The 27,734-nt window shown below is 36.2% G+C and overlaps 15 protein-coding genes across 15 annotated transcripts; 9 read left to right on the top strand and 6 right to left on the bottom strand.

The window, feature by feature from the left end:
* Nucleotides 1–2: 2 nt before the first annotated feature.
* Nucleotides 3–1,742, top strand: NESG_01671 (uncharacterized protein; the record flags this gene model as incomplete). The annotated part of the gene is made up of 1 exon (XM_053049297.1): nt 3–1,742. The coding sequence occupies one exon, from the start codon at nt 3–5 to the stop codon at nt 1,740–1,742; it is 1,740 nt and encodes a 579-aa protein (XP_052904247.1).
* Nucleotides 1,743–3,315: 1,573 nt separating this feature from the next.
* Nucleotides 3,316–4,725, top strand: NESG_01670 (uncharacterized protein; the record flags this gene model as incomplete). Its single annotated transcript, XM_053049296.1, has 1 exon — nt 3,316–4,725. The coding sequence occupies one exon, from the start codon at nt 3,316–3,318 to the stop codon at nt 4,723–4,725; it is 1,410 nt and encodes a 469-aa protein (XP_052904246.1).
* A 915-nt stretch (nt 4,726–5,640) lies between these two features.
* On the bottom strand, nt 5,641–6,384 carry NESG_01669 (uncharacterized protein; the record flags this gene model as incomplete). The annotated part of the gene is made up of 1 exon (XM_053049295.1): nt 5,641–6,384. The coding sequence occupies one exon, from the start codon at nt 6,382–6,384 to the stop codon at nt 5,641–5,643; it is 744 nt and encodes a 247-aa protein (XP_052904245.1).
* A 944-nt stretch (nt 6,385–7,328) lies between these two features.
* NESG_01668 (uncharacterized protein) lies at nt 7,329–9,146 on the top strand (the record flags this gene model as incomplete). Its single annotated transcript, XM_053049294.1, has 1 exon — nt 7,329–9,146. The coding sequence occupies one exon, from the start codon at nt 7,329–7,331 to the stop codon at nt 9,144–9,146; it is 1,818 nt and encodes a 605-aa protein (XP_052904244.1).
* Nucleotides 9,147–9,685: 539 nt separating this feature from the next.
* On the top strand, nt 9,686–12,400 carry NESG_01667 (uncharacterized protein; the record flags this gene model as incomplete). The annotated part of the gene is made up of 1 exon (XM_053049293.1): nt 9,686–12,400. One exon carries the CDS (start codon nt 9,686–9,688, stop codon nt 12,398–12,400), a length of 2,715 nt encoding a protein of 904 aa, XP_052904243.1.
* A 152-nt stretch (nt 12,401–12,552) lies between these two features.
* NESG_01666 (uncharacterized protein) lies at nt 12,553–13,917 on the bottom strand (the record flags this gene model as incomplete). Its single annotated transcript, XM_053049292.1, has 1 exon — nt 12,553–13,917. The coding sequence occupies one exon, from the start codon at nt 13,915–13,917 to the stop codon at nt 12,553–12,555; it is 1,365 nt and encodes a 454-aa protein (XP_052904242.1).
* Nucleotides 13,918–13,977: 60 nt separating this feature from the next.
* On the bottom strand, nt 13,978–14,463 carry NESG_01665 (uncharacterized protein; the record flags this gene model as incomplete). The annotated part of the gene is made up of 1 exon (XM_053049291.1): nt 13,978–14,463. One exon carries the CDS (start codon nt 14,461–14,463, stop codon nt 13,978–13,980), a length of 486 nt encoding a protein of 161 aa, XP_052904241.1.
* A 181-nt stretch (nt 14,464–14,644) lies between these two features.
* Nucleotides 14,645–15,277, bottom strand: NESG_01664 (uncharacterized protein; the record flags this gene model as incomplete). Its single annotated transcript, XM_053049290.1, has 1 exon — nt 14,645–15,277. The coding sequence occupies one exon, from the start codon at nt 15,275–15,277 to the stop codon at nt 14,645–14,647; it is 633 nt and encodes a 210-aa protein (XP_052904240.1).
* Nucleotides 15,278–16,433: 1,156 nt separating this feature from the next.
* Nucleotides 16,434–17,309, top strand: NESG_01663 (uncharacterized protein; the record flags this gene model as incomplete). The annotated part of the gene is made up of 1 exon (XM_053049289.1): nt 16,434–17,309. The coding sequence occupies one exon, from the start codon at nt 16,434–16,436 to the stop codon at nt 17,307–17,309; it is 876 nt and encodes a 291-aa protein (XP_052904239.1).
* Nucleotides 17,310–18,074: 765 nt separating this feature from the next.
* NESG_01662 (50S ribosomal protein L18) lies at nt 18,075–18,521 on the bottom strand (the record flags this gene model as incomplete). The annotated part of the gene is made up of 1 exon (XM_053049288.1): nt 18,075–18,521. One exon carries the CDS (start codon nt 18,519–18,521, stop codon nt 18,075–18,077), a length of 447 nt encoding a protein of 148 aa, XP_052904238.1.
* Nucleotides 18,522–18,609: 88 nt separating this feature from the next.
* On the top strand, nt 18,610–19,143 carry NESG_01661 (uncharacterized protein; the record flags this gene model as incomplete). The annotated part of the gene is made up of 1 exon (XM_053049287.1): nt 18,610–19,143. One exon carries the CDS (start codon nt 18,610–18,612, stop codon nt 19,141–19,143), a length of 534 nt encoding a protein of 177 aa, XP_052904237.1.
* A 114-nt stretch (nt 19,144–19,257) lies between these two features.
* On the top strand, nt 19,258–21,369 carry NESG_01660 (uncharacterized protein; the record flags this gene model as incomplete). The annotated part of the gene is made up of 1 exon (XM_053049286.1): nt 19,258–21,369. The coding sequence occupies one exon, from the start codon at nt 19,258–19,260 to the stop codon at nt 21,367–21,369; it is 2,112 nt and encodes a 703-aa protein (XP_052904236.1).
* Nucleotides 21,370–21,694: 325 nt separating this feature from the next.
* Nucleotides 21,695–24,019, top strand: NESG_01659 (uncharacterized protein; the record flags this gene model as incomplete). Its single annotated transcript, XM_053049285.1, has 1 exon — nt 21,695–24,019. One exon carries the CDS (start codon nt 21,695–21,697, stop codon nt 24,017–24,019), a length of 2,325 nt encoding a protein of 774 aa, XP_052904235.1.
* Nucleotides 24,020–24,367: 348 nt separating this feature from the next.
* NESG_01658 (uncharacterized protein) lies at nt 24,368–24,772 on the top strand (the record flags this gene model as incomplete). The annotated part of the gene is made up of 1 exon (XM_053049284.1): nt 24,368–24,772. One exon carries the CDS (start codon nt 24,368–24,370, stop codon nt 24,770–24,772), a length of 405 nt encoding a protein of 134 aa, XP_052904234.1.
* Nucleotides 24,773–25,458: 686 nt separating this feature from the next.
* On the bottom strand, nt 25,459–26,850 carry NESG_01657 (uncharacterized protein; the record flags this gene model as incomplete). The annotated part of the gene is made up of 1 exon (XM_053049283.1): nt 25,459–26,850. One exon carries the CDS (start codon nt 26,848–26,850, stop codon nt 25,459–25,461), a length of 1,392 nt encoding a protein of 463 aa, XP_052904233.1.
* Between the last annotated feature and the right edge of the window lie 884 nt (nt 26,851–27,734).

Below are 27,734 nucleotides of genomic sequence, written 5' to 3'. Positions count from 1 at the left end.
TTCTGATAACCCCCGAGATACTATCAAAGACAATGGAAGAAATGAAAAGAACATCTGATTCAGAGGCTAGCAGGTTTTTCTGCATTATAGAGTACTTATACTACTTAGTGAACGATGATGCAGACAAAATGAATATTGCGTATAATGAAGTTAAAGCGCTATCTGTGAACGAAGAGTCTATATGTACCTGCATTACTATGGAGGTGTATAGGGCTGTTTATAACGTGTTTTGTTTGTTCTACCAATGTGCACCATTTACCTGTGTGGCAGATGTTAAAAGTGAAGAAGGCAAAGCAGAAAAAAAAGAAGCACGCATTAAAAGTATTTTTCAGTCCCACTGTCCGTACATACCAAAGAGTGGTGTCTTCAGACTACGTGGAAAAAGAGCAATTGTACTGCCAACTCTCGGAAAATACAACCTGTATGAGACTATAGGCTTGACTAGCAATGACTCCAACTCAATGGTCATAGAACAACAAGATCCACTATTTTTAAATGTAGCGTACCAATGTTCCAAAGATCACTATCATGTGCAGCTAGTTGATAACACCCGGCATACCGTAAAACTCGTTCCTATTCCATATCCTTCCTATTGTAATTTTTACATTTCTATAGATAGATCTATACAAAGAGAAACTCATTCAATTCGATATATAGTAGAGTACATAAAATCTGTACTGAAGTCAACCTATCCAGAAAAGAGTTCAGATTTTAATGTCTACCCATTTAGGCATAATAGAAAGAGTGGAGTATGGGCATTAATAGATGAGAATTTCACTTTTAATGGAATGAAAGGATTAAATGCAACCCTAAATGTAGCGAATAGCTATAAACGTGATGTAGTCTTCTACTACTTTGAAGAGAATATACATACAGATTACTTTAAGTGTATGGATTTTCAAATCTCTGCTGACTCGAATTCCGAAACACCCCGAATTCCTTTATTTCTTACAAACTTTATGCTGACCAGTACTATAATTAGCCCATATATATTTTTTAATGAAACATGTGTTCGAACCGAAATAATTAAAAATTATGCCACTCAGAAAAAAACAATTAAACCTACTGAAATGGCTATCAATACAGCTGCAACCAGCCAGAACTCATCTTCCGCATCACCAAGCAACAATGAATCTCAAACAAAAAGAAGCTACATTAATTACTACTACAGTGACTTTTTGGTTCAGAATATACACGAAAAAGAATTCTGCACTGCAGAATGCTTTGTTACAGATATCTCACTTAAATTATCAGAAAAAACTGGTCAGCCATCTACAGACTGGGATACACAGATAAAGAAAAGCGTACGCGAGTATGCAAGCTATCGCTTTCATATAAGTGCGGCTCAGAAACTTCTGAGAGAAAGTCTGCTGCGAAACAAAAAAGAGGTAGCTCCAACACTTCTGGATATATTGCAGCGCGAGAATTTATCTAGCGACAAAGTTACATACGGACTGTGCATCTATACATCTTTGAGTGGCAAGGAAGTTGCCGTTCCAATTATGTGCGAGAAAATGCGAAAGCTTTTGGGCGCTAACATTGATGATGACCTTAAGTCCAAGCATGCAAATTGGGAAAGTGATATTCTTCCTCCATGCATTGATATTGAAGATATAAAAGAGGATACTACTGTCTTTATCACAGTAAAAACCTTTAACTACACACAGGCAAACCTTGGAATACACTATGACATGCTAGCTGCTCTCTTCCATAATAATGATAATTCTGCACTAGCACCATAGCCAAAGTCTTCCACAAAGGCTAAAAACAAAGCTGTTGGCAGTAATTAGAATAAAATCGCTAGAAGCTGGTACATCCTTATTATCACACTGCCAAAAGCACCTACACGCAAGATCATAACCAATCCAACTAAAAGCTTCAATACTAACCTTCAAGCAATTTATGCTCTCACCAATGCATAACACAGAGTCTGTTAGTAAACTCTAGTAGAAATAAAATAAAGTATTTTTAAGTAACCTTCTTTTAAATAGACCACATTATACTATATACTACTGTGTCCTATCCGCAATAACACTTATTTTTATCCAATACGGGTTATATTTTGTTCTCTTTGTGCTACATAACACTAGATATTGCCTATGGCTAAACTCAAGGGCTGTGGCACTCTTCCACTAAGGGGTCTTTGAGTTTTGTCTTTTTTTGTATTTTCCATGCTCCTTCTCGAAAAATAGAAATAGTATTAAAGTGTATAATGCATAAGTAAATAGTGAGAATATTTCGTATTTTTATAAAAAAATAGCAGGACACTTTACATTTTATTTGTGAATTAAGCTATAAATATAATATGGGAAGCTAGCAGAGTAGAGAGAAAAGTAAGAAAGAACTAAATACACAAAGAATAAAGTCTCTTTCTAAAAATTGGAGGAACACATTTATTGGCTTATTAGGCTGAGTATGAGAACCTTCTAATTTTCCAGCTAAGTTCTTGTACTATTCTGCATAAAGCTTCCTTCAAGAAAAAGAAAACATAGAAGTATACTGAGGCATGCTAGAAATGCTTTTGATGTGATTGGATCTAAGCTTAAAGCTGAATTTTACTCTTCGAAATATTAGACTTGGTCATACTAAACTTAGATATAACATATTTCTCATAGTCACTTATAGTTTCTAGTGGCAGTTGCTAATTAGTGTTTTACTCACAAACGCATAAGCTTTGACAGCTAATCTAAATATGACACTTCATGTTATTACTACAAACTCGACATGTAAGTAAGTAGACCTCCTTGTAGCGTGTTGGACTACAGTCAAAGCTTGGAAGGCAATGACCAACACGAATCCACACTGCAGAACTAGTAAAAGGGTTACATGCTCACAAGGCAAGGAAAACCAACAGTTTGTTACCAACTACATAATAGATGTTATCGAATGCAGTGCATAGAGCAATGAAAACCCACAAAAAATATAACCCAAATCAGAAATACTTCTAATACGAGAAAGAGCTGCATGCTCTTAAGAAAATAAAACCAAGTGCAATAAAATACTTACTTCTCAAACAGAAATCCACTAAATCTCTGATATAATCTGAATAATTCTGGCAAATCTACAAATCTACATATCAAAACATCCCAATTGCCAAGAACGCTCCAAATACAACAAGAACTAGTAGGCAGCACACATATATAAATATACGAATAAAATATCTGTAAAATTACACCCTCTATTTTACACTAATATTTTTTTGCTAAAATATTCTTCTCTTAAGTATACTAATAAGAATATTTAACATGTCATTTTTTTATCTACTACAGAAAGATCATTTTAGACTGCATAAAGTAAAATTCAAAAAATAAAATTATGCCAGAAATATTCCCGAATAGATACGTTCTAATTGTACTTTTAACTATCTTAGTATTACTGCCAGCTTATATGTGCTCTTTCACAATATCAGAAAGTATTTCTTCATCAGAAAGTTTAAGTAGTCGTAGTTCTGAAGAAGATAGTTCTTCTGGAATTCAATTTGGTTTTAAAGCAAAGCATTATTTACGCTCGGAACATTGCTTTCCTGAAAGAGAATCTACAACAGATGAGAGACCCTTTTTTAATGAAATGCTCCAAAAACACGTATATAACCCGAACCCGAATGAAATGCAAAATCCATTCATGCGCTATTTTAGTCGCTGTGATAATTTATCCCAAATTGCCTCTGCTTTTATGGGGTTCAATTGCATAAGCAGAGAAACAGCTGACTTTATAGTGGGTTCTCTAGCACATGACCACCCAGATCTATGGCTGCCCCCAACAGACGTACTTTCCTTGAGTGAGTTAAAAAAAAAGATCTTCTTAACACTTAATACTGCTAAGGAGCTTAAACTCGAGTTTGAGTCGATAAAATCTGTCTTTGAAAGTGTATATGCATCTTTCTCGAAAGATCTCATAACAAAAAATCTAAAGAGATACAGTAAGGCCATGGAGACACTCAAGATGTACAGAATTCTGGAGGCAAAGAATATGTATAAGCTAAAACATATTTGGAAGCCGGAAAGTAAGGCAAAAGAAAAGATGGATTTATTTGAGCAGTATAATCCATATATGGATATGGCAGAAAGAAAGAAGTATATTCTTAAGAATAGGAATATATTCCAGCATAGCATTAGATCATTGTATGTGGCTAAGTTATTAGGCGTAGTTGCATGCGATGCCATGAAATTCAATTTTAAATCGATCGTACGCTTTAATCTAAGAGAACCAAAGGCAAGAAAAAACTTTACTCTAGACGATTTGAATGATTTGTCTGAATCCTTCACTAGCATTAATCCATTCGAATTTAACTACGAGAATGTAAAGTCTCATGAAGATAAGCTTAAGCAGCTCTTGGAAAACTATGTTGAAATAATAAACACGGAAGACAGTAATTTCAGAGATGAATATTACACCTTAGAAGAAGGAATCCAAAAAGATTTAAGAATGCACGGCACAATTCTGAGTACCACAGTGACTAGTAAGCACATAAAACACATAAAATACATTTTAATTTCACTAACAGAAGTCATAGACTCTAATGCATACATCTTACAAAGAATTAATGAGGATTCTAACTACGGTATAAAATTACTTCCAACAGCAAAATTCCTAGATAATTCTAAATATGCAGCATGGACCATGGCAAACTATATAGCAGCCATTATACTTGCTATAGTATTCAGAAATAACTTCTCATATGAGGTAACTGAGGTAACTTATGTGCAAACCCCGCAATACAACTAAGAAATATAAAGCAGATGCAAATGATCGCTGCACAATTATTTAATGAAGATGTCTCACTGAAAAGATCTATCTGAAGGATAATTTGTGAATGCAGAAAGAAAGTAAAGTACATTGCCCATTTAAGCATGCAGTAAAATAGCTATTTATTCAGGGATTGCTTTTTAGTGAAAAACACCAAAAGAATAAAGCCAGATATACTTCTGTAAGAGAAAGATAAAAGAGAAAATTACTGAGCTAGTTTCTTCTCCTCGAAGTCTTAAACTCACTCATACTAATTTAGATATTGTTGCCAGTGGCTCTATATATAGTAGTAATTTTAAATAAATTTTTGTCTTTAGTTTTCTTAGCTAGCGAGATATTATTCGTTTCTCTTTGTCTATTCATAGACCTCCAAAAGAAGAATATTAAAGTGGTCCCATGAAAGTATAATCTTATTAGGCAACTTAAGGCTAATGACAATATATATTACTTATTCAATCACATGGTCATAGATGCATAAGCAAATGGATACTCTTGTAAAACCCGGAAGGCAATGACTATCACCAATATATATTGCTGATAATAATAGAGGGTTACACTCTCTTAAGACAAGAAAAACTAACAATTTGTCTTTATTTAAGAGCATAAGCTACTTATAGTCTGCTCCTGCTGATGAGAATACGCTTATAACTGTTTATTTAAATGCATCAATAAGAACTTGTAGTTTTATTATGCGAAAGCATACTTATGGTCTACTATATTCTTTATTTTAAAATGCAGCACCATGAGTAGACAAGACCCATTGAATATGCCTGTAATACTGGCAAACATTACATTTAAGAACATTCTTGCACGAATTTGCATGCTCTGTGTTATACTGCATGCATGTGCTCTGTCTGTAAGCTGGATTTAAAATGTTTCGGGTTATGGTTGTTTTTATTCAGATGGTTTGCTACTGTTTTGTGCATGTGTCTCTGATTTTGTGGTCTTTATCTTTTGCACTGGCTGTGAGCTGTCTATCTTTGGCTGCATCTGTTTTATGTCTAGCTTGTACTTCTCTGGGTGCTGCACTTCATCTATTTTCTGCTTCACTTCTTCAATTATCTCCAGGGTCTCTTGTGTTTTCTCTGCACTGTCCAGCATTTCAATTATGCTGTTCAGCATTTTTATGGCCATCTCTTTGTTCTCTAGGGCCTCGTACGCAAATGCAATGCGCAAGGCAATGTCAGGCAGCCGGCTGTCCTTTGCGTCTTTCTCCTTTATAAGCGAGAAAGCAGCCTCCAGGTCTTCAAGTGACTCTGTAAAGTTGTTTGTTTCTTGCGAAATATCACTCAGGAGCAGGTGCGCCTTTACTAATTCATTTGTGAAGTTGTGTGCTTTGAAGACGTTCTTTGCAATTTCCAAAAGCTCCCAGGCTATACTCAGATCTTCTAAGTAATTATTGTCCTCTTCCAACTCTGGGTTTATCACTAGCTTGTCATTTGAAAGCAAAAGACACCTGGCATACTCTATGTACACTAAGCACATCTTAAGACTATCTTCTTGCTCTTTCTCTGCCATTTTTGACAGAAGATCAGAATATACTTCTGATGCCCTTGCGAAGTCACTCTGCACTATCAGTAACCTTGCTTTTTGAATATCGCTGTATTCATTTTCCACTTCTTGTTGGATTCTATCCATGTGCTAATAAAAAAAAATACTATTTGTAATCACATATCTAGCTATTCTATGAATATCCTAAGATATAATAAGATGTAATTTTCATCACAGAATATTGCACTAAAACACATTAGCATACTCCATGCATATGCTCTAGTAGTCTTATTCGCCTTCTTAAAACTACAATTTAGAATATTAAAATATAATTACTTATATAGACATACTATAGTACAAGAAATTCAGCAGTTACATCACAAAATAATAATGCACTATAGTATATACCTGAATATAATTTGAATGAATATATTTCAGAACTAAGTGCACATATAATACTATTTATGTGTTTATTCGGGTTATATCGGGTTATATACCATACAGTTATATTATTTGTATGTTCCCATCTTTTATTAATAAATTCTGTACAGCCAGAAAATATTCTTTTATTTCTTGAAAGCAAAGCATTACATCTGAAATAATGTAGAGTATGTTTGGCTGCCATAGACAAAGCACTTTTAGATTAATGGACTAGACTAGGATGGTGTACTTTAAGAATATTAACACTTTAATCAAGGATGATGAAAAGAATATGCAGTATATAAGTATATAATAAAGAGTCCTTTTTGTATTCATAGTAGTGAGGGGATATTTTCCTGGGATCTAGTTCTCTTTTAATGCTCTCTTGCAATAATATTACATCAGATGTACTTTGGGCTTGATAAATATTTGTAGATGTGATTTTATATCAAAGATCTTATCTCCTAAAATATGGGTGTACCAAGGGTCTGTTCTAGTAGAGTCATAGTTATATGCATATTTTAGTCATATGTTGAAAAGAATATTCAAGTATTCTGGGTATAGAAATATTGGTGGGTGAAGCATACTCTTAGACTGTGTTTTATTGGTACACTTTTGAATAATTACCATGGTATTCTGTAAATATTTATGTATTTGCATTTCTTATTTTTATGAAAGACAAAGCACAGCTTACGCGACTTGCAGTTGTTTTACCGGATAAATGCAAACCCAAATTGTGCCAAATGGAATGCAAAAAGGCATGTCCTATTAATAGGCAAGGCAAGCCATGCATTACAGTGGAGAAATCTGCAGTTAATGCAGTTATTTCAGAGATTCTGTGCATTGGATGCGGTGCCTGCCAGAAGAAGTGTCCATTTGATGCAATTCGTATAATTAACCTGCCAACTAGCTTGTCCAAGGATGTGGTGCACAGATACTCTCCAAATGGATTCAAGCTACATCGTCTGCCAGTGCCCAAGCCAAACAAAGTTCTTGGTCTCATAGGAACTAACGGTATAGGAAAAAGTACAGCACTTGGTGTACTTTCTGGGCAGACTGTACCAAATTTAAATGACTTTAATAGCACTCCGGACTGGAATAAGCTTCTGATTAAGTACAGAGGATCTGAGCTACACAAGTACTTTACACGCCTTCTGAATGAAAACATGCAGATCTCATATAAGACCCAGTATGTGGACAAAATACCAAAAGGCTTTAAAGGAAAAAAAGTCAGTGAAGTTCTTTCTATTGCAGACGAGAAGACTAAGGTGCTGTACAAAGAGCTGGAACTGGAGAAGCTAAGCGAGAGGCTGCTTGAGGACCTGAGTGGAGGAGAGTTGCAGAGATTTGCAATTGCGCAGACAATGGCAAAAGATGCAGAGGTTTATATTTTCGATGAGCCATCATCGTACTTGGATGTGAGGCAGCGAATAAAAGTGGCAAAGCTAATTAAGAAGCTTTGCTCTGACAGAAAGTACGTTATTGTGGTTGAGCATGACCTATCCATACTTGACCTCATGAGTGACTATGGGTGCGTATTGTACGGCTCACCTGGTGCGTACGGAGTGATTTCGCAGCCATTTTCAATTCGAGAAGCCATTAATATCTTCCTGAATGGAATGCTTCCAACTGAAAATATGCGGTTTCGAGCTGAGAGTCTAAACTTTAGAATCTCTGAGAGTGCAGTGAACATTGTAACAGATGCAGTGCAGCAGAGCATAGGAACAGTAAAATACCCAGAGCTCACAAAAAAATGGAAGGATGGATTTAAGCTTACCGCACAAGGAGGCTCTTTCATGTCTCCAGAAATTATTGTGCTTCTAGGGGAAAATGGAATGGGAAAGACAACGTTTATTAAAATGCTTTCAGGAGAGCTGTCAACTGACAATGGAAAGGAGATTCCAAAGCTAACAGTGAGTGTCAAGCCGCAGAAGCTTTCTCCAAAGTACGCAGACACAGTCAGAAACCTTTTCCTTGCTAAGGCGAAGCATGCACTTGTGGACTCTTTGTTTACAATTGAGGTAATGAACCCGCTTGATATAAGGTCGCTTTTTGAAAAAACAGTTAAGGAGCTGAGTGGTGGAGAACTGCAGAGGGTTGCAATTGCACTCTGTCTATCAAAGCCGGCAGATCTGTATCTGATAGATGAGCCATCTGCATATCTAGACTCTGATCAAAGAATTATTGTGTCAAAGGTTCTAAAGCGATTTATCACCAGCCAGCAGAGAGCTGCATTTATTGTCGAGCACGATATGATTATGGCCACGTACGTTGCAGACCGAATGATGGTCTTTGAAGGCGTGCCTGGGGTAGAGTGTACAGTAACTGCGCCGTGCGGAGTGGTCGATAGTATGAACAAGTTCCTCAAGTCACTTGATGTTACATTCAGAAGAGACGCAGAGAACTTCCGCCCAAGAATCAACACTCCAAACTCTGCCAAAGACAGAGAGCAAAAGGAAAGTGGAAACTACTTCTTCAACAATGAATAAACAAGTCTAAAGGTATAGATTGGGTTCTTTGCATTCAAGATATTTAAATCCTTTTTGTCCAAGGATCTTGTTCTCTTTATTTTCAAAGTGCATTCTAAGAAGAAAATATCACTCTTTAAGACATTTCAATATAGCAGAAATATAAAACATAGGCACCCTAAGAGAATATATAAATATTTCAGTCTGTCAGTTAAATAGTATGAAATTTCATATAAAACAGAAAATAGACACTATAAGTGAATGTATATAGTAACCCACATGTTATACTTCATAGTATATGCATGGTGTCTTTGTCATAGCAGCAGAATTACATAAAATGAATAAATATGTAGTATAGTATGATGTAGGCAGAAAGAAAGAAGTTTCTCATAAAAGAAGACTATTTACACAGATATACTTAGATATGCATCTAGTAAGAAATATATAGTTTTGTACAGTGTATATCTGAAGGCATACTAAATCATATGGAATCTTAGTAAAAATAAATTGGCGGGCGCGGGAAGGGAAAACTATAAAACTAAAATTGTGACTGAAGAGGCATGCAGACACACATAAGAAAATGCAATATATTATCGTGGATTGCAAAAAAACCAAAGCCATCCACAGAGATACTGTCCATCAGCACAGACTCAGAGGCCAGCCAGTCAGACTTCTCTCAAACAAATGAGTCAAAAGAGCCTTCTGAAAGCTCAAGTAGCAGCCAGCCTGACCAAAGTTTTATTGTAGAAGAGAAAAACATTCCGGTTCAGAAAAGGCCTAGCACAGCCAGTATGCAAATAAAAGCAGAGATGGTAGAGGTGGTGAGTGAAGAAGAAGTAGACTCAGAGACGCATGCCTTATTCCTTTCTCCGCCTTTTGATAAATTTGGAAGAAAGCCAGGAGACCTAGGATATGACAAAAGTACGCTGTATATATCAGAGAAGTACCTGTCTGCAATGACACCGTGCGAAGAGCAGTTCTGGCGCATAAAAATGGAGTACTTTGACACAATTGTGTTCTTTAAAAAAGGAAAGTTCTATGAGCTATTTGCTGAGGATGCAGTCCTGTCAGCAGAACTGTTTGGCCTTAGACTAACAAAAAGAGGCGCAATGAAGATGACAGGTGTGCCAGAAATGTCACTTGATTTGTGGACAGAGAAGTTCATACACAAGGGATATAAGGTGGCAATTGTAGACCAAAAGGAAACAAGTGTCTCGCAGAATATGCGCGTGAAGTCAGGAGATGCCAGGCAAAAGATCATTGAAAGAGAGCTAAAGGAGGTTGTAACAGACACAACCACAAGCTCAGATGGAATAGGAATATGCAGCTTGTTCATTCATGAAATAGAAAATACAGAAAAGGCAGACATAACAATAGCAGTATTTAGGCCAATGGAGTCTGAGTTCTTTGTTCTGCAGTTTGAGGACGACAAAGAGCTTTTTTCGGTTAAGAGTATAATGAAAAAAGAAAATATTAAGGAGGTCATAACAAATAGCCCAGCTGTTCTCAAGGAAAAAGTCATTCCAATAAGAAAGGATACATGGTCACAAGATGTAGCCTCAACAATTGAAGCCATGGGCGCACATTCTCTGGAGGGAAAGAAAAAAGAGGCATTGGAAATACTTGTCTCCTATCTAAAGTACCTGAAGTACGCATTCTCAGCACAGCTTGTAGAGTATACAGATAAGGTGAAAAACCACATGCAGGTAGATGGACGAACCATTGAAATGCTTTGTCTGGTGGAGCAGCCAAACAAAAAAGAAAGAGACACAAGCTCTTTGCTTGGGCTAATTGACCAGACAAAAACAAGACAAGGGAAAAGGCTTCTTCGGCAGTGGATCATAAGGCCTTTGGTCTGCATTAGCCAGATAGAGAAAAGATACGCAACTGCAGAGATGCTTGAGAATATTCCAGAAAGAGGTCTTCTTGAGTCGCATCTGAGAAAAATAGGAGACATAAACGACTTTGTCAAAAAAGCAAAGAACTACAAAGTGCGCCCAGAGGAAATAAGAAGGCTGTCTTCTTCAATGGAGGAGGTAGGCTGCATACATGCAGTTCTTCTTTCTGCCATTTCCAGACTTACTCCACAAGAGATTGATCTTACACACATACAACTACTTGCAGACAAAATCAGTTCATTTGGGGTTATATCCAAGATAACAGAAGGATTTGATATTTCAGGTGATATTATGCCACTAAGCACAGACCCAGAGCTTATAGCAGCAGAAAAGTACAAGCAAAAAGTCCTAGATATGCTGCAAATATATGGAAGGAAGGAGTCAGACACAGCACAAATAGAATTTACAGTCAAGAGAATTGGAAGAGAGCACTATTTAGAGTGCAGCAAGCAAGACTCTTCACTTGCAGATGGCAAGAAGTACATACCATCTGGATCAACAAAAACCGTTGCCAGGTACACAACCTCAGAACTCAGAAAACTCTCTGAAACATACCTTGAGGCAGAAGAAAAAATCACATTCCTGGCAACAGAGTCAGTCTCCAGAATCTCAAAAAGAATTAGTGATAATGATGCAAATCTAAAGACTATTTCCATGGGAGTGGCTGCTTTGGACTGCCTTATTTCCTTTGGATACTGCAAAGGAGCAAAACCAGTTCTTTCGGATAGACTGCAAATAAAAGGTCTTCTTAACGTGGAGCACACCCACATCCCAAATGATATAGAGATAGACACAGAGAACAGGTTGGTTGTCATGACAGGACCAAATATGGCAGGAAAGTCCACCTTCCTAAGGAACATATCAACTGCAATTGTGCTTAGGCAGATAGGTGCCAAAGTACCAGCTGAACAATTTGCAGGACCTGTTTACGATAGACTGTTTACACGCATTGGAGCAAGCGACAATCTTCTGGAGGGCGAGTCTACATTCCAGATAGAAATGAAAGAAACCGCTAATATACTGGCAAATGCCACAGAAAAGTCTTTTGTAATAATAGACGAGCTAGGAAGAGGCACTTCGACTAAGGAGGGATCTGCCATATCTATGGCAGTAAAGGAGTACTTAAAGAAGCTTAGGTGCACTGCATTATATGCGACGCACTTCTTTAGTGCAATAAAACCAAGCGATGTTACCATGAAAATGGACTATAAATACGTTATAAATTCGCAAAATCACCAAGAAATACTCTATCTGTATAATCTAGTGATGGGCATCTGCAAGGACTCCTGTGGAATTGATATTTGCAAAATGACAAAAGTCCCAGACTCAGTCATTATACGTGCACTTGAGATAAAAAGACAGCGTGCTGCACAGTAGAAATCCCATAATAAAACACATTTTGTATTCAAAGGGCATTTATATTATTCTAGAGTCTAATAGTAATAGTATCTACTTAGGCAGAACAATTGAAATTTATCTGCAAACTAAAAAACCTGAATTAATTATCTTTAAACAACGGTTTATTCTATTTATGACTGTTTTTTAATCTGATCACTCATCCATTTCCTAAGATAGCTGATCCAAAATTTGTTGCTGTCGCCTTTCTTTCTCCATCTGTTGTTCCCTGTATATGCTTTGTTCATTTCCATATACACTTTCCTATGGGGCTCACCATCATCAGTACTCTCAAAAAGCCAGGATAGATCTCTGTCTATGTCCGTGTACAAAACACTTCCTGCGCGGTATGTCAGAAGGTCTGGTGTTATCCCCAATATATCCACAGAGGCAGCCTTGCTGTCGTCTTGGCGCATCACAGCATGTGCCAGAGAATAGTCAATTGTCTTTATCCTGTACGCCCCACTGCTTGTCTTCCGTACCAAGACATTGCTCTGGTGCAGGTCTCTGTGCTCCACCTGCAGACTATCCATTACTTTCATGCACTTCAGTAGCTCTGTGTTAATTAGTCTACAGTCCTCCTTTGTAAGAGATGGCCAGTCAAGCTTCTCCAGCTCACACCCACAATACTCCATCTCAATTACACCAAATAACCCAGATGAATTGTTTGCTTGTGGGATGATATTTTCAGCACTTTTTCTATTCCTTTGTGCCCAGTCCCTGGATATCTCTATAAGAGCACTTGGATATCTCTCATTTACCAAGTACCAGTTATACATCTGGGCAGAGTACTTTGACCTGTTCATTCTCTCCATAATCAAGCACTCCTTTATAAAGTGGTCTATTTTCGTGTGCTCCACCTTAACGTACATTTTCTTTTTCGTTATAGGCACTATCTTGTAAACTGTTTGTGTCCTTTTGTTTATATATATCTCACTGAAGGTAGATTCCCCTAGCTTCTTCAGTTCTGCAATGGGTAGTGTAGAGAAAGGCATCCATTGAATTTCTTTAATCTGATTGGCTTCTTCTATAATGTACTCGCTATTCATGAAGCTATTTCCACTAATACTTTCCTTTCTCTCAATATCAGAGGCATGTCCAATATCCGTATCTACAAGTATATCTTCACTTCTGGCACGCTTTGGCTTTTTTACCTCTGGCTGTGCTTGGTCTTCTCTATGACCAGAAGGACTAGCTGGTCTTACTGAGGGATTTCTTTCTGAGTAGACACTTACAGCAGACATAGTATCTATTGCATGTACTTGTTCTTTTTCTGTGCTGTTTGCAAAGATCTTTATCTTAGTGGTGCTTTCTTTTTTTTGGGCTGACCAGACATTTTCATTAGGCTTCTTTTCGTCTTCATCTCTTTCATGGCTAAGAATTTCAAGAGTCTGCAGTGTCTTCTTCACTCCTGGAAGAACCAGAAGTTCTGGAGCAGCAATTACACCAAGACTCTTCCTGGGTGGCTTGCTTTTACTCCCAAATGTGCGTATTTTCATAAACTAAAAATAATTAGAATATTATAACTCTTCTACTTCGCAAACTCATGTAATTGATTTTTATATTAATCTAGCAAGTCTATCCACAACTGTTTCATCAGGTTTTACAGTCTCATCTTCCTCTGGGAGAGTATGCTTTGTGTACCTTTTTATAATACCGTGGGTTTCATCATACTTTGTCTCTTTTTTCAAGTTCTCAATATTTCTCTTTTGTCTTTCTTTTAAGTGTTCTAGCTTAACTGTCTTTTTCTTTAGGCGGTATGCGTAGACTCGTTGGAAAATATAGAAAAGCAGTGCCACTATTGTACCAAGCAAAAAAAATGCCCCCATGATCTTGAGTGTATAAATATATGAGATACTTTCTTTGCACACCCACAGGATAGAAATGGCCCCAATGAGTATCGCAGAAAGAGACTTGAAGAATAAGTCACCTGCTGACTCTTTGGTCCTTCTGATGGCTCTAATTTCCTTCTCTTGCTCCTCAATTTGCTGCTCCAGTTCCAGGATAGCCTGTCTCACGGACTTTTTACTGAATGAAATCCCCATTAAAAAAATTCAGCTTATTTTCAATCTATTTATAAATGCAAAACACCCTACAACACACTGGAATAGGCAAATATCCCCTTGTTATATCACATATTACTCCTTTCTTTATTTTAAGCTGAAATACTCTGTCTAACGCATTCTGCATACGCTGTACCAGTTCTATGGCCTGTGCCTTCTTCCCTTATAGGTCTTCTTCTCTCTTGGCTTTCTTTATTTTTCTTGCACGCTGTCTCATAGGAACATATGTTGTAAATGGTGAAATATCTCCCATTTCTTCAATTAGCTTAGTTGTTGTCTCGTTTGTTAGTCCAAAGAACTCCTCCAAGCTGGAAAAAGAGATCTTCTGGAACTCACTTGTAAATGCACTCCACACCTGGCTTCGTGAGCCTGCCCAGTGCTTTCCTCCGGTTGCACGAATTTCAAAGACACATTCCCCGTTTACTGACCGAATCTGGCAGAAATACGTTAGTTTTTGATCACTTTTCTCTGGAGACGCATACTTCCTCTTTATTTTGTATCCTATTGGATATATGTACATTGGGCTGTAGAATGAAGTATATTCCTCAGGGGGAAGTATTCCAATTGAGGTCAGACTGAACTTAGAGTGTGCCTTCCCTAGGACAATTGGAAAAGTACTTTCAGTCTCAAATTCTGTATACTTCAAGGGTCTCTGTCCCTTCACAAAAACAAGAAGATCCAGTAGTGCATCCCTTCTTTGCTGCAGACCAAGCAGCTCTCTGCGCTTTTCATCAGTCTTTTTCTTTATGTCTATATACTGAGCGAAGCACTCATTAAGCATAGTGTGGTCATCCATATAAAAATAAAAATGAATAGAATATAACCAAAACCTCTCTTCCTGCCAATTACCAGGCAGCAGATAAGTCTCTTATTAGCAAAGGGTACCCTTATAGTTATTCATATTAACTGTGAGTTTATGATAAGATTGATGGTCTTTCTATCACAAGAAGATACTCTACAGTGTATTGAATATTTTGAAGTAAATATGGTAGAAATGAAAATTCACATGAGAATAGAATAGAATAGGAGTAGTAGATAAAGTATATATAATATGTGTTTAAGCATATAAATACAGTAGATATCTAGATATTCTTTATATTTAGTCTATTATACTTAGATAATCCACATATAAAACTACTTTATATCTTGTGAATTTCTTAAGCACTGTATACTCTAGTATCCATGGATTAAAGCTTCTTTTCACATGAAAATAAAAGTGCTTTAATAAGAGACTTTCTACAGAAGAAATTCACTGTATCTTGCTACCCCACTAGTATATCTACTATACTAAGCAGACTATCATATGAATATATTTAATATTATTTCAGTTCACATACTTTAAGATGAAAGTAGTTTTACTTCTGGATTAACTGCAGGCCTGAATATTTTGAGTACTTTATATAGTAATTTATGCACTTTTATTTTAGTGCAGATATATTGCATGAAAATCACTTTGATGGTATATGAGTACTAGAAGTATACGGTTAAAGAGTTTTCTGTTAGTATAAATATAATTTGAATATGTGACTAACCTTTAATTTCTAGTAAAATATCCTTGTTCTCTTACTATACGCTTATTAAGGGGTCTGTCCTTCTGCTGACTCATACTATGTTTATTCAGGTTGAAATTTAAGTGAAAAGAATTTCTTAATTTCACTTACTACTAGGACCCTATGCAGAAGCAAGGAATTACTGAAAGAACAACAATTTTATTGTAGTTATATGCATGTATTAGCTACTGTCTTCTGAGTTTTAGTTATAAGTCAATATATTATTCTGGATTTGTCTTGTTTTACACAAATCTACAAGATATATTTGTCTCTTGATAGTATCTGTATATAAATGACTAATTGTTTATTTATATCGTTAAGAATGTCTTCTGTAATTTAGTATAAATTAGTATGATATGAGACATAATCTATAAGAAGACAAAAAAAATTAACAAATTTAATATGAATGAGTTCATTGGTTGTGAAGAGATAAACCACTCACAAACAACAGACCCACCATATTATAACAATTATATGCATAGAGTATCTCTTGCAAAGCATAAAAGTAATCATATATATCCTGTAATGTATGTCAAAGAAGCACAAAAAGATGCAATACTAGTGCATAGTAGTGAAACATTTTATAATTCAGCTTTTGAGAAGAATTCAGCCATAAAGGATACTACATTCAGTAGATTCTTCAATTTACTTTATAATCTATTTGTATGCATTTTTGTTGATATGCAGTACCATTACTCAATGTTTTATTCAGTTATAGTTATTTTAACTAGCAGTATAGGAGCACTAGGACCAGATAATTTGCATCATTCTGTCTATAACTCAGATTCACTATCACTATACAGGTTTATAAACCTTGCATGTCTGGTGCCTGGTGTCTTTGTGTATATGATATGTATGTTGTATCTGATGATCTACCAAGCCAATATAGACTTATCCAATAGGAAGGCTTGGGTGACTAAGAAACTCACAATTGGATTTAATGTTATTGGATGTATTTTCTGTGGATTTATAGTGTGGTATCTTCTGCCATGTGGATTATTTTGCACATTGATGAATCTTTTCATTCGAATGAAGATACTCCATATGATAGCCGCAATAATAAGCTTAATTATTCCTAGTGAATGGACGAAAGGACGAAGTATTATTTTTTTCACACATGGCCAGAACAACAGCCTGTCCATATGCAGTGTTCTATACGTTAACTATACCCTTCTTTTATTTTGGATATCTATGGCTGTTGACATTCAAATGAAACAAACAGAGAAATTGCGTATGCAACCGTGCATATTTTCAGGTGAGTTGTACAACTCTTTGTAAAGATATGACTCATAAGCTAGCATATTTATGGCTGGGTTATTGATTTCTATATAATTAGTGAACTAATCCTTAGATAAAACCAAGTTCACTCACTAGTACTAGAATTCTACCAGATACTAGACAAGAACGTAGCACAAGCCAAATAGATGTATAGTATTAATAAACTTCAGGATATTGTATATGGGCTTCTAACTGTCAGCCCACTTTTATTTTAACTTATCCCTTGTCTAAAGGAATACTACTACTACTAAGACAAGAGCAATTTATACTAAAGAATCCTGCTATTTCTTCTATCCATATGGCTGCAATTCCTTGGCTTACTATAGCATAACTAAGTTTATTTGCTGACTATGATATTCATTCAGTGGCACCAAGAGGGATATTCTGTTACAGTCTTATTAGAAGAGAAGTAGTTTTATACTCTTATATCTTATAATAAGACTGTAATACGATTTAAAATAAATATTACAGCGCACTTATAGACACACAATAAGCCAATTACCTATACTCTCAGCGTCTCTGTGGTGTATTTCTTTCTGGTGGATATTTTATGTTAAAATGAAGAAAATCTGTATGAAGGAGTTATAATAAAGTGCCTCAGAAGTGATTACATCAGTGCATGTGCAGCTTCCGGTGGGTTTGAATTACCATCCACTGCACGCTCTCAGGTTTCTTTCATCATAGGCTATTTGGATTAGATCGAATAAAGTCCTGGTCGGCATTAATTTCTTATTTATTGGATTTAAGTCACTGGAAATCTCCATTTTAAACAGTCAAAATGCACTGTCCCCCAGCCTTGACTATCTTCTCTTCTGCTTCTGGAGTGAATCTTCTGGCCTTCACGACGATTGGTCTAATAGGAGTGGCTCCGCTTCCAATTACCTTGAAGATTCCAAAGTCAGACAGATTTACGACGGGCACCTGTGATGCATCATTGGCAAACTGGTCGTACTGTCCGCACTTGTCTACCAAGCTCCATATCTCATCTACTGCAATGTATGGTGCGTAACTGCTGTTGTATCTTCTAAAGTAGATGTTCATACCTCTCTTTCCAAAGAAGTCTGGGTGGTATCTCTGGAATAGTGTCCTGTGGTGTGTCAGACCACCAGCCTTACCTCTACCTCCTGGATGCTTTCTGTGCTTTCCTACTCTACCGTGTCCATGTGACACGTGTCCTCTTAATTTTCTGGAATGCTTCTTATTAGTTGACATTTCACAGCAGGGGGCTTCAAAAAATTAAAATTTAAGTTTCTCTGCGAAAAATCCAGCAATTTAAATATTCCGTTCTGTAAAAATTTTAATGCGGCCACTGAAAGAAGAAGAATTTGACAAAGTTGAAAAGAAGCTGAGACAGTTCATGGGGAACAATCTGGCCTCTTTTCTAAACCCACTGCACGAATTAATATATCACAAGCAGAAGGTTTACTATGTTAAAAAAGACCTTTTGAAAAAAGCAAGTATCATTGCAAACGACAATATCCTGTGCATTGGCACATGCATAGGGAGATTCACTAAGTCTGAGTTCTTCAGAATCAGAATTACTGCTTTGCATATGCTCATGATGTATGCCAGCTGCAAAGTAAAAGTAAAGCAGAGCGCAGAAATGAATGTTCTGTATGGAAACCATGTCCAGAGGGCACATCTGTGCGGAGTAGCACCAGACACAAAGAAGCACTCAGGAGTAGTTCTGACTACATCATCAAGTGTTCCAATTGGGTTTGGGATCATGACAAAGTCTGGTAATGAAATACTGGCAGGTGATAGAACTGCAATAGTAGTGGTCCGGCATGGTGATGCAGGAGAGTATCTCAGAGGAGAAGACACTCTTATGTGATTATATGATATTAGGGTAATTTATAAATAAATTCGCGTTATAGAGATAAAAATCAGTTAGAGATACCTATGTGCAGCAGCATAAATATAAATATATTTTTACAGAAATTGTAGAATGCAGCCAGAGAAGCAGATACTTGAATGTTCGCCTCTGCTGTATATTACGGACAGAGAAAGACTCTACAGAATACTCTCAGAGAACTATTCAGAACAGCAAATAAAAAGACTCTTTTCTGAGCTCCAGAAATATAACGTGCTCTACTTCTACAAGATCCCCAGTAAAGAAGAATTAGAAGAGATATACGAAATTCCAGAAAGTAAAGAAGTAGAGGCAAAACAAGAAGGAAATGAAAAAGTACATAATAGATTCTGGGTTAGCACCTGCCAAGGACCCATAGAAGAGAATAGCACCAGACCACTAGTAAATGAGAATATTCAGACAAAGGAAGAATATTCTAAAGAAAGCATAGACAGCAGCCATAAGAAGATTAATATGTGGGACAGCAGTAAAACAGAAATAAACACTGCAGAGGGTATAGAAGCACATAGATCTAGCCCAATTATTCTAAGTACTGTAAATAACAATGCAGAAGCAGATGGTACAGTGGCTATAGAGGGTGTTCGTATAAGAAGATGCTTTGATAGCTATCACTTACGGAATAAAGAGTACCTGTACGATGAAAGTATAGATGAAAGATCTGACTTTGACAGAATATTCCTATCTGCATATTATAAATACACCTGTGGAGAGTACCTTAGTGCTCTTGATATGATGGAGAATTTACTAAGAAAAAGTACATCCGGGGACTTTGTTCATTTTGGCTGTAGACTGCATCTGCTTTCAATTGGGGCAAGTGCTGCCTACAAGTCAGGCGGGTACTTTGATGCCCTTTGGATGTGCAAGGCAGGGATTCTTCTCTCCAAAAGTGTTGACTTCTCAGAGGGGCATTTATTCTTCCAAGGAATGCTTTCAATCATTGAAGCAACAAAGAAGGAAGAAATTCTTGTAGAAGAGATAAAGCACACTCTCATATCATCGCATGTAAGTGAATTATTGAATATTCATGTGACTCTGGAAGATAAACTAAGCAGATGCATTCAGTACAGAAATGAAATAACCCTACTAAGAGATGTGAAAATATACGATGCCCGGGAAATTGCATGCAGTGAGATTGGGGATAGATCTATCCTGGAATATATTAATAAGATAAAGGGAATTGGTGAGAAATGTATGTATATTTCACCCATTGTAGTCTACTCAATTGATGGCTGCATTGCATTCGGCCTTATATACTATAATGAGAGAGCAAAAATGTCCGTTATAAAGTCGAAAATTTCTACAAAAAATCTTCTACAACGGCTATCTCAGATCCAGAAAAAAAACAAAGAAGTCCTTAAGAGGGTGTGCACTACACCACAAGAGAAGCAAGAATGGTGGCGTATCAGGATCTCACTTGATAATGAAATCAAAAAAGAACTAGCCCTAATAGACACGTATTTGCAAAGGTACTCAGAGAAGGGCCATAAAATTAAAGATAGAGTTGCACTTGTGATTGAAGATATCCTGGGAAGTATTCCCTTTGAGATGTGTAACTCCTTCTCCAAGTGCGGTGTATTCAGGTGCTCATCACTTTGCCACATTCTCTCGTGCTCTGTTGAGACGGAAAGTACCCTACCAGAAGACAAAGACTTCTTCTATGTTTTAAACCCAGAGAGAAATTTAATGCAGACAGAAGAGAGAATATCCAAGCACATAAGCAAGCACCTTCCAAATGCATCAGGAATTCGTAATAGAGTACCCCTTCCCATGGAGACAGAACAGGCAATTCTATCCCACCGTATATTTATGTACTTTGGGCACGGTGGAGGAGAGAAGTTCTTTACACCAAGGAAGTTAAAGAGACTTGTGAAGAGTAGAAATTCCACTGAGAAGAAAACAAAGAGTATCTTTCTATTTGGATGTTCTAGTGCCCATATCTCTGCATTTCCTTTATACAACACACACAGTACATGTATATCATATATGCATATTCCTGTTGTTAGAAATGTCGTTGGTGCACTCTGGGATATAACAGATAAGGATCTGGATATAACCAGTATTGGCATCATAGAGGCAATTCAGAATAGAAAGGAGCCACTCTCAATTGCACTGAATAGGCTCAAGCATGCATGTAAATTGAAGTACTTAAATGGGGCTGCCATTGTGCTATATGGAATAGACGAGTGACTTATCACTCTGCAGATATAAATATCCTTCTTATGTCCACTTAGTAGTGCAGTATAGTGATATAACCTGAGTTTTGGTATAAATTGCTGTATAAGATGCCTTTGTAATTAGTAAGTATAAAGTGTCTTAGTAGCTCTGTGTTGATTATTATGATATACACTGTGTCTCTACATATAGTAAATAACCGTTTTTGTTGATTCTATTTTTATCAAGTACCTTACTATTATCGCATATGTCTATTACTCTATTGAATAATTGATTTTAATTAAACCTGTTCATTCTATATTAATTAATAAATATAAATGGATACCTTTTAAAAATAATAATGAGAATGAAATACAGTGAGCTTGCATATACTGCACTTTCACCTATAATTGTCTTGGGGTTATCTGTAATTGGTCTGGTTATATACTCAAAGAGTCTTTTCTTGGAGAAAACACCAATTACAAAGCAAAATAAAGAGTCTTTACCGGGTGTCTACAAGAAGGGTGTTATCTTTGTCATGGATGGAGTCAGAGCAGATGCAATCCATGCAGTAATCCCAGAGAAAGCCACTCTCTACCATAATAATTTCTCTGTTCTAGAAAGAATCCCAAAGAAAGACATTTTCAAAGCTGTTAGCATTGCAGACCTCCCAACTGGAACTGCAATGAGAATATTATCAACCTTCTCTGGGATACCTACTACCCTTCTGTCAGCCCAAAGGTCATTCAACAAACAAAGCAGCAATGTGGATAATTTCATCTCACAACTGCAGCTGCACCAGAAGTCATTTATATTCTATGGTGATGAGACATGGACATATCTATTCCCAGAGATCACTCCAAATATTGGTGAATCATACCATCCATACGGTCTGATTCCTTTCTCAGAAGAAGAAAGAATAATTGACTCTGCCTTGCTGGCATATGAAAACCATGACTACCTTATTATTCATATGATATCCCCAGACTCATACGGGCACGTGCATGGAACAAATAGCAAAGAAGTGAAAAAAGCCCTTCAGATTATGAATAATGCACTCTCCAGGTTATATGATACAATGACTGATGACTCTTTCATTGCTGTCTTATCTGATCATGGTGTAAATAATGATGGTTCCCATGGTGGATCTTCCATCCAGGAGAAAGCATCTTCTTTCATCTTCATTGCACGGGATATTTCAGAGAGAACAACGACAGCCTCTCAGGAAAGACTCATTCAAAGGAAGTATGAAGGCGAATTATCTTCACTATTTATATCTGAGCCTGTGAATATTATCTCACAGAATGATATTCTCCCTACACTCTGTGGTCTTATTGGCTTGGGTGTACCTTATAATTCTTCTGGAATTATTTTGCCTGTCATTCCAGAAGAAAGAAAGGATATTTATGCACAGGAGCATGAGAGACAGAAAAGAACACTTTTTGAATTCTATGGAAAGAAATACCTGGAAACATATCTGAATAAACTGTCAAAAGTACCTGAAAAGTACAGGAATGAAATGATGGCAGACCATATCCATAGGATATTTCATAAGTCATCTAAACTTGGGATGATTATTGGGCTATTATTCATGGGATTAGGCCTTCTATTCCAGGTTATTAGTATACCTGGGAATGTACTTTGTATATCCTTTGTAGCTTCAATTCTGGCAATTTTCATGGTAGCCCATTCTGTTTATTCAATTATCCATGAGGATATTATCTCTTTATTCATGTGCATCTTCTTAAGTTGGCAGTCATTGTGGTCTGTCTTTGTGCTTGTAGCCCTTCCAGTTGTCTCTTTTACTGCAGGAGAATTTCCTTTGCATGCAATGGACAGATTCTGGATTATTCACTGGATTAAAAAGATTCCATCCAGGTATCCAGTGCCCTTGTTAGAGAAAGGTCTTCTTCTCTCTTCTTTACTTTGCTTGGGGGTACGGTTTATTTCACCAAAGTCTGCAGTGCGAAATTTAAAGGACGCTGGCTCTGTTCTATTCGCAGTCAGCCAGATTTTTTCCTTAGGGATTCCTCATATTAGCCGATCTATTCTGCTAGTCCTAGCACCAGAGATTCTTCCTGTTCTTCTGTATGCACCGTACCCAGCACTAGCATTTATTTATATTTTCTGTCCAATTATTAAAAAGTGTGCAGTTGCAGAGATGGGCCAGCTACAAAAAGGATGCTTTTTGTTTTTTCTGATAAAAATAATGTTTTTTGTAACAGGGCACAACCACGCACTCTCTTCCATCAACTGGGAGGCAGCCTTTCTTTTCTCCAGGAAAAGTATCCCTGGTGTATCTGCCATATTTGTTGGTCTAGACTTACTTATGCCATTTATATACACTGTGTATACAGTAGGAAAAGACTGCAGAAAAGCAGTTTCTGTGATTGTTCTTCTCCAGGGAATATGCGCTGTGCTTGGGTGTGCTGTCAACTTCTGGTTCCTAGGGCAGTCTTTAATGTGGTTTATATTCACAGGGAGAACTGTCTTTGAGTCATTCTTCTTTATTTCATTCCTGGCTGTGCAGTCTCTTCTGACTATTTGGACAGTTATCCGTCCAAAGCACCCTTATATAGACCAAGACAAACCCATTGAAGTCTCAAGAACCCTAAGAGAAACCTGGCATGATATATCCACATGTGATATTCACTCCAAAGTTAAAAAAGGTCTCAGTAAGCTCTAATGTGCTGCTGTCTGAATAAAGTATTCATGTCCTTCTGTTTCTCTTGAATATCCAGGTTATCACAACCTCCTGGTTTTATTTATTTCTACTTACAAGATCCTGTGATATTCTATAAGAAGCCATATACCCAGCATAACTGAAATTTCTATTAGAAAGAATTCCTTGTTATCCATAATATGCTTAGTATGCATATATATCAAAATAGAATTATTTCCAGTATAAAAACCGTTTAAGACAGTATATAAGTGCATATTAGTGTACTCTATGAATTCATGAATTAAATCCACTCCTACATGGTTTTATGCTTGGGAACAATAAAATTAAAGCATTGAAAATTTTATACTACAGATGGGCTACGAGTACAATGCAGAGTTGTACAAGGAATATGTCGCTGTATTAGAGACAGTTGGGGTAGATGTACAAGAAGACTTAGAAGAGATATACAAGAAATACATAGCAGAACAAATGGCAGTGTTCCCGTATATAGATGAGTCTGTTCTAAGAATGTATAGCTTGGTCTTTTTTCTGAAGTATGTTAAACAGTCGCAAGGAATGGCTAAGTTTAAAACCGTATATTCAAAGTTAGAGATGCAGAAGAAGCTGATCTCCAGGGCCATGGACACAGTCACTATAAACTTTGAAAAGCCTCAGGCTGATTTTTCTGTTGTAGAAGACTGGAGTTCTCTTTACAGCATACATAAGAAATGTATTATAGACTTTGTGAAAGTACGAAGACAGAAGCCAACAAAATAATTTGTATGGACTTAGTATGGGACTAGTGTGCATCTCTGCTTCTTTTGTATAAATTAGAGCAGTTACAAGTGCAATATAACCCGAATCTTTAATCTTTTGCTGGATGGCAAGGAACCAGACAAAATATTAAGCAGAGTCTTCTGATATATTAATATTACTGCAATTCTTCTAGCCCAATATGACTTGGTATTCTGTCTCTGCTGTGCACTGAATTATAAGGTGCCTAAAGGTCTTTTCACATCTGGTTTTGTCTTCAGATTTCTTAGGTACATCTCTAGTGCGTATATGGATATGAACATTCTTGGAGAATATTCGGGTTATTGTGCATACCTGTCTTAGAGCCTATATAATGACTGTTTAATAGGCTTGCACTGGCGTATACTTGCAGGATATTTTCTTATTTTCAATATGGTAAAATAAATATATAACTCTTCATATTATATTATATTTTGTACTGATATATCTTGATTTTATATTTCAGTTAGTGAAGGCTTTGAAAATACTCAGAAAACAAGAAAAAGGAAAAAGTCACAGAAACAGGAAAGATGTACGTAACAAAGGTTTATTCAAACCAGTGCATATATCAATATAAAGGCATTTAAGTGCTCTCTTACAGGCTCTCTACCATAAGAAAATTCCTAACAAGAGCGTAATACATTTTGAATAGTTAAAAACCAGAAATTATTCTAGTTATTAGCGGTTTTAATGGAATTTAGCCCATTCATTTTCATGGCTGTAAAGAAAACAAGCCCTACACCCATTGCAATACCCCCAATCTTAGAGATATATTTATTCTTGCGAATATTTATACTTTTCTTATTTGAGCTAACTGCTAAAACAGTGTCTATATATTGAAAAATCTTATTATTAAGGTAGTCCCTCTGCAATGCTGTGAAATCAGCGTCTTTCATTACATTAGCTGCTTTTTCACCTATTTTATCAAGATTGATGCTAAACTTATCTAAGTCTATCAGAGAGGCAATACTAAACTTAGTGTTGCTTGCTAGAATAGACTCAAAGGTAGGCACGCATATTAATTTCTTTTTAGATGCAATTTGATGAAATGCCTTAAGAATATTAGTTATTTTGGTTCTATGGTCATAGACATGCACCATTGCAGCTTGTTCCTGGAATGTTAGAGATAATGTCTCCAGATCTTCATGATTTTTATAACCAGAAAAGTACATATTTGCATGTTTTACCAGAAGATTCACTCCATGGTTCAGATGGTACTCACCATCTGGTGCTTTTATAAAGAGATCTTCTGTAGAAAACGTCTTTTCATTTTCTGCAAAAACGTTCATTCTGAGGTAATTTAGAAGTTTTATATTTGGCCGGTAATAGTCCAAGAATATGCTTTCATTGATGCAGACACGCGAGGTATTAAGGTGCTTTGTCATGTTCAGGTTATTTTTAGTGGCAAATTCAACCAGCTCATTGATTCTTTTCTCTGCACCAGTAATTACTTTCCCTATACTTTTTCCCTTAAATACATCTTCGTACCCAAAGGAAATAAAGTAGCCAAGTTCAGGACAACGAGGACAAACTTGATCCGTTGTAACAGCAGGAGTACATTTCCACTTTTTCTCCAGTAGGAACCTTATTACAGCAGTGGAAATATCAAGAAGTACTTGTTTATCTTCTTCGTTTGAGTTATGTATTGTTATACTAATATTTTCGTTTAGAATTTGAAAGAGAGTATCTAGGTTTGGGGTTTCAATCTTAGAGAGAGACATAGAGACATATGTCCATTTCTGTGGAAATATCCTTTTAACTGCTTCGGTTGCATCTTCCACATTAAAATATATTGTAACACGGGGATGCAATGCCTTTGGGTTATCTTGTGCTAAAATATGCACTTTCTCTTCACTATTATTTTTTGTCGAATTTAGACTCTCTGCGTCTAGTAGTGTATACGTAATAGAAGATTCACTTGAAAATATCTTGTTTTTTGCTGAGTTAAAAGCAGAGAAGGTTTTTGAGTATATATTCTCTGGTTTTTCCGTTGTAGCATTATGAAGATGTTCTGAGTCTTTGGGATCTGTTCTGTTGTTCCTTTCTCCTGTATCTAAATTCATTATAAATTTGTTAAAAAATGAATGCAATATAAAGTATTGAAATATTCAATTATCATGCTTAATATACTATTACCTGAAGAAATCAATGCATAAATCTTGTTTATCCCCATGGCATAGTGCATTTGCAATCTTATTGGCACCTGTCAAAAACCAAATGTTTTTATGCTTAAATTGGCTCAATTTTACCACAATACCCTAAACTTATAAACAATTGATCAAACCCGCTTTAGTGCAGTATTTCATTTAACTCAAATAAATATAATCTAAACCATACGGATACCTAGACTCTACCACATATATACTCGTGTTCTATTTAGTTTCTTTTATATTTGGTTCTATAAACATATTTTAGACTGCTTTTGCTACGTTTTAATTTATGCTGGCCTAAATAGAACCTATCATTAAGATGGACATAAGCTCATTCAGGTCAGATTGAAATACAGGAATAAAAGCAAGTGAAGATGAAAAAGGCAATTATATTTAATAGAATACTAGTATAGACTAACCTCCATATTTATAAACAAATTATTCCATAAGAATTCTTAACAGTATTTTTCTTTCTCTCAAATATTTATATTTATTTCTCATTCATCATTATTTATTTTCTTCCCTTCACTTCTAGGTTTGTTTTTTATCACATTGATACACATTATTTCTAGAAATTGTTCTATAATCATATCGATATATACCTAATTATTCTTCTGTATAAATAAGACCAAGAAGAGAGATATCTTGTATATTCATATAAACCCAGATAAATACCATTATAGTGTAATAGCATATACTTAAATTGATAGACTAAAATAAACACATATATTGATCACTCAGACAAGCAGATTTACAGAAGACAAAGGAATCTGGTATACTGAAGGACTTTCTCATAA

The sequence above is a fragment of the Nematocida ausubeli genome (genome assembly GCF_000738915.1).
Source record: "Nematocida ausubeli strain ERTm6 chromosome Unknown supercont2.4, whole genome shotgun sequence".
NCBI lineage: Eukaryota > Fungi > Microsporidia > Nematocida > Nematocida ausubeli.
The sequence above is the reverse complement of the archived record's forward strand: the minus strand, read 5'-3'. Positions and strand labels throughout refer to the sequence as shown.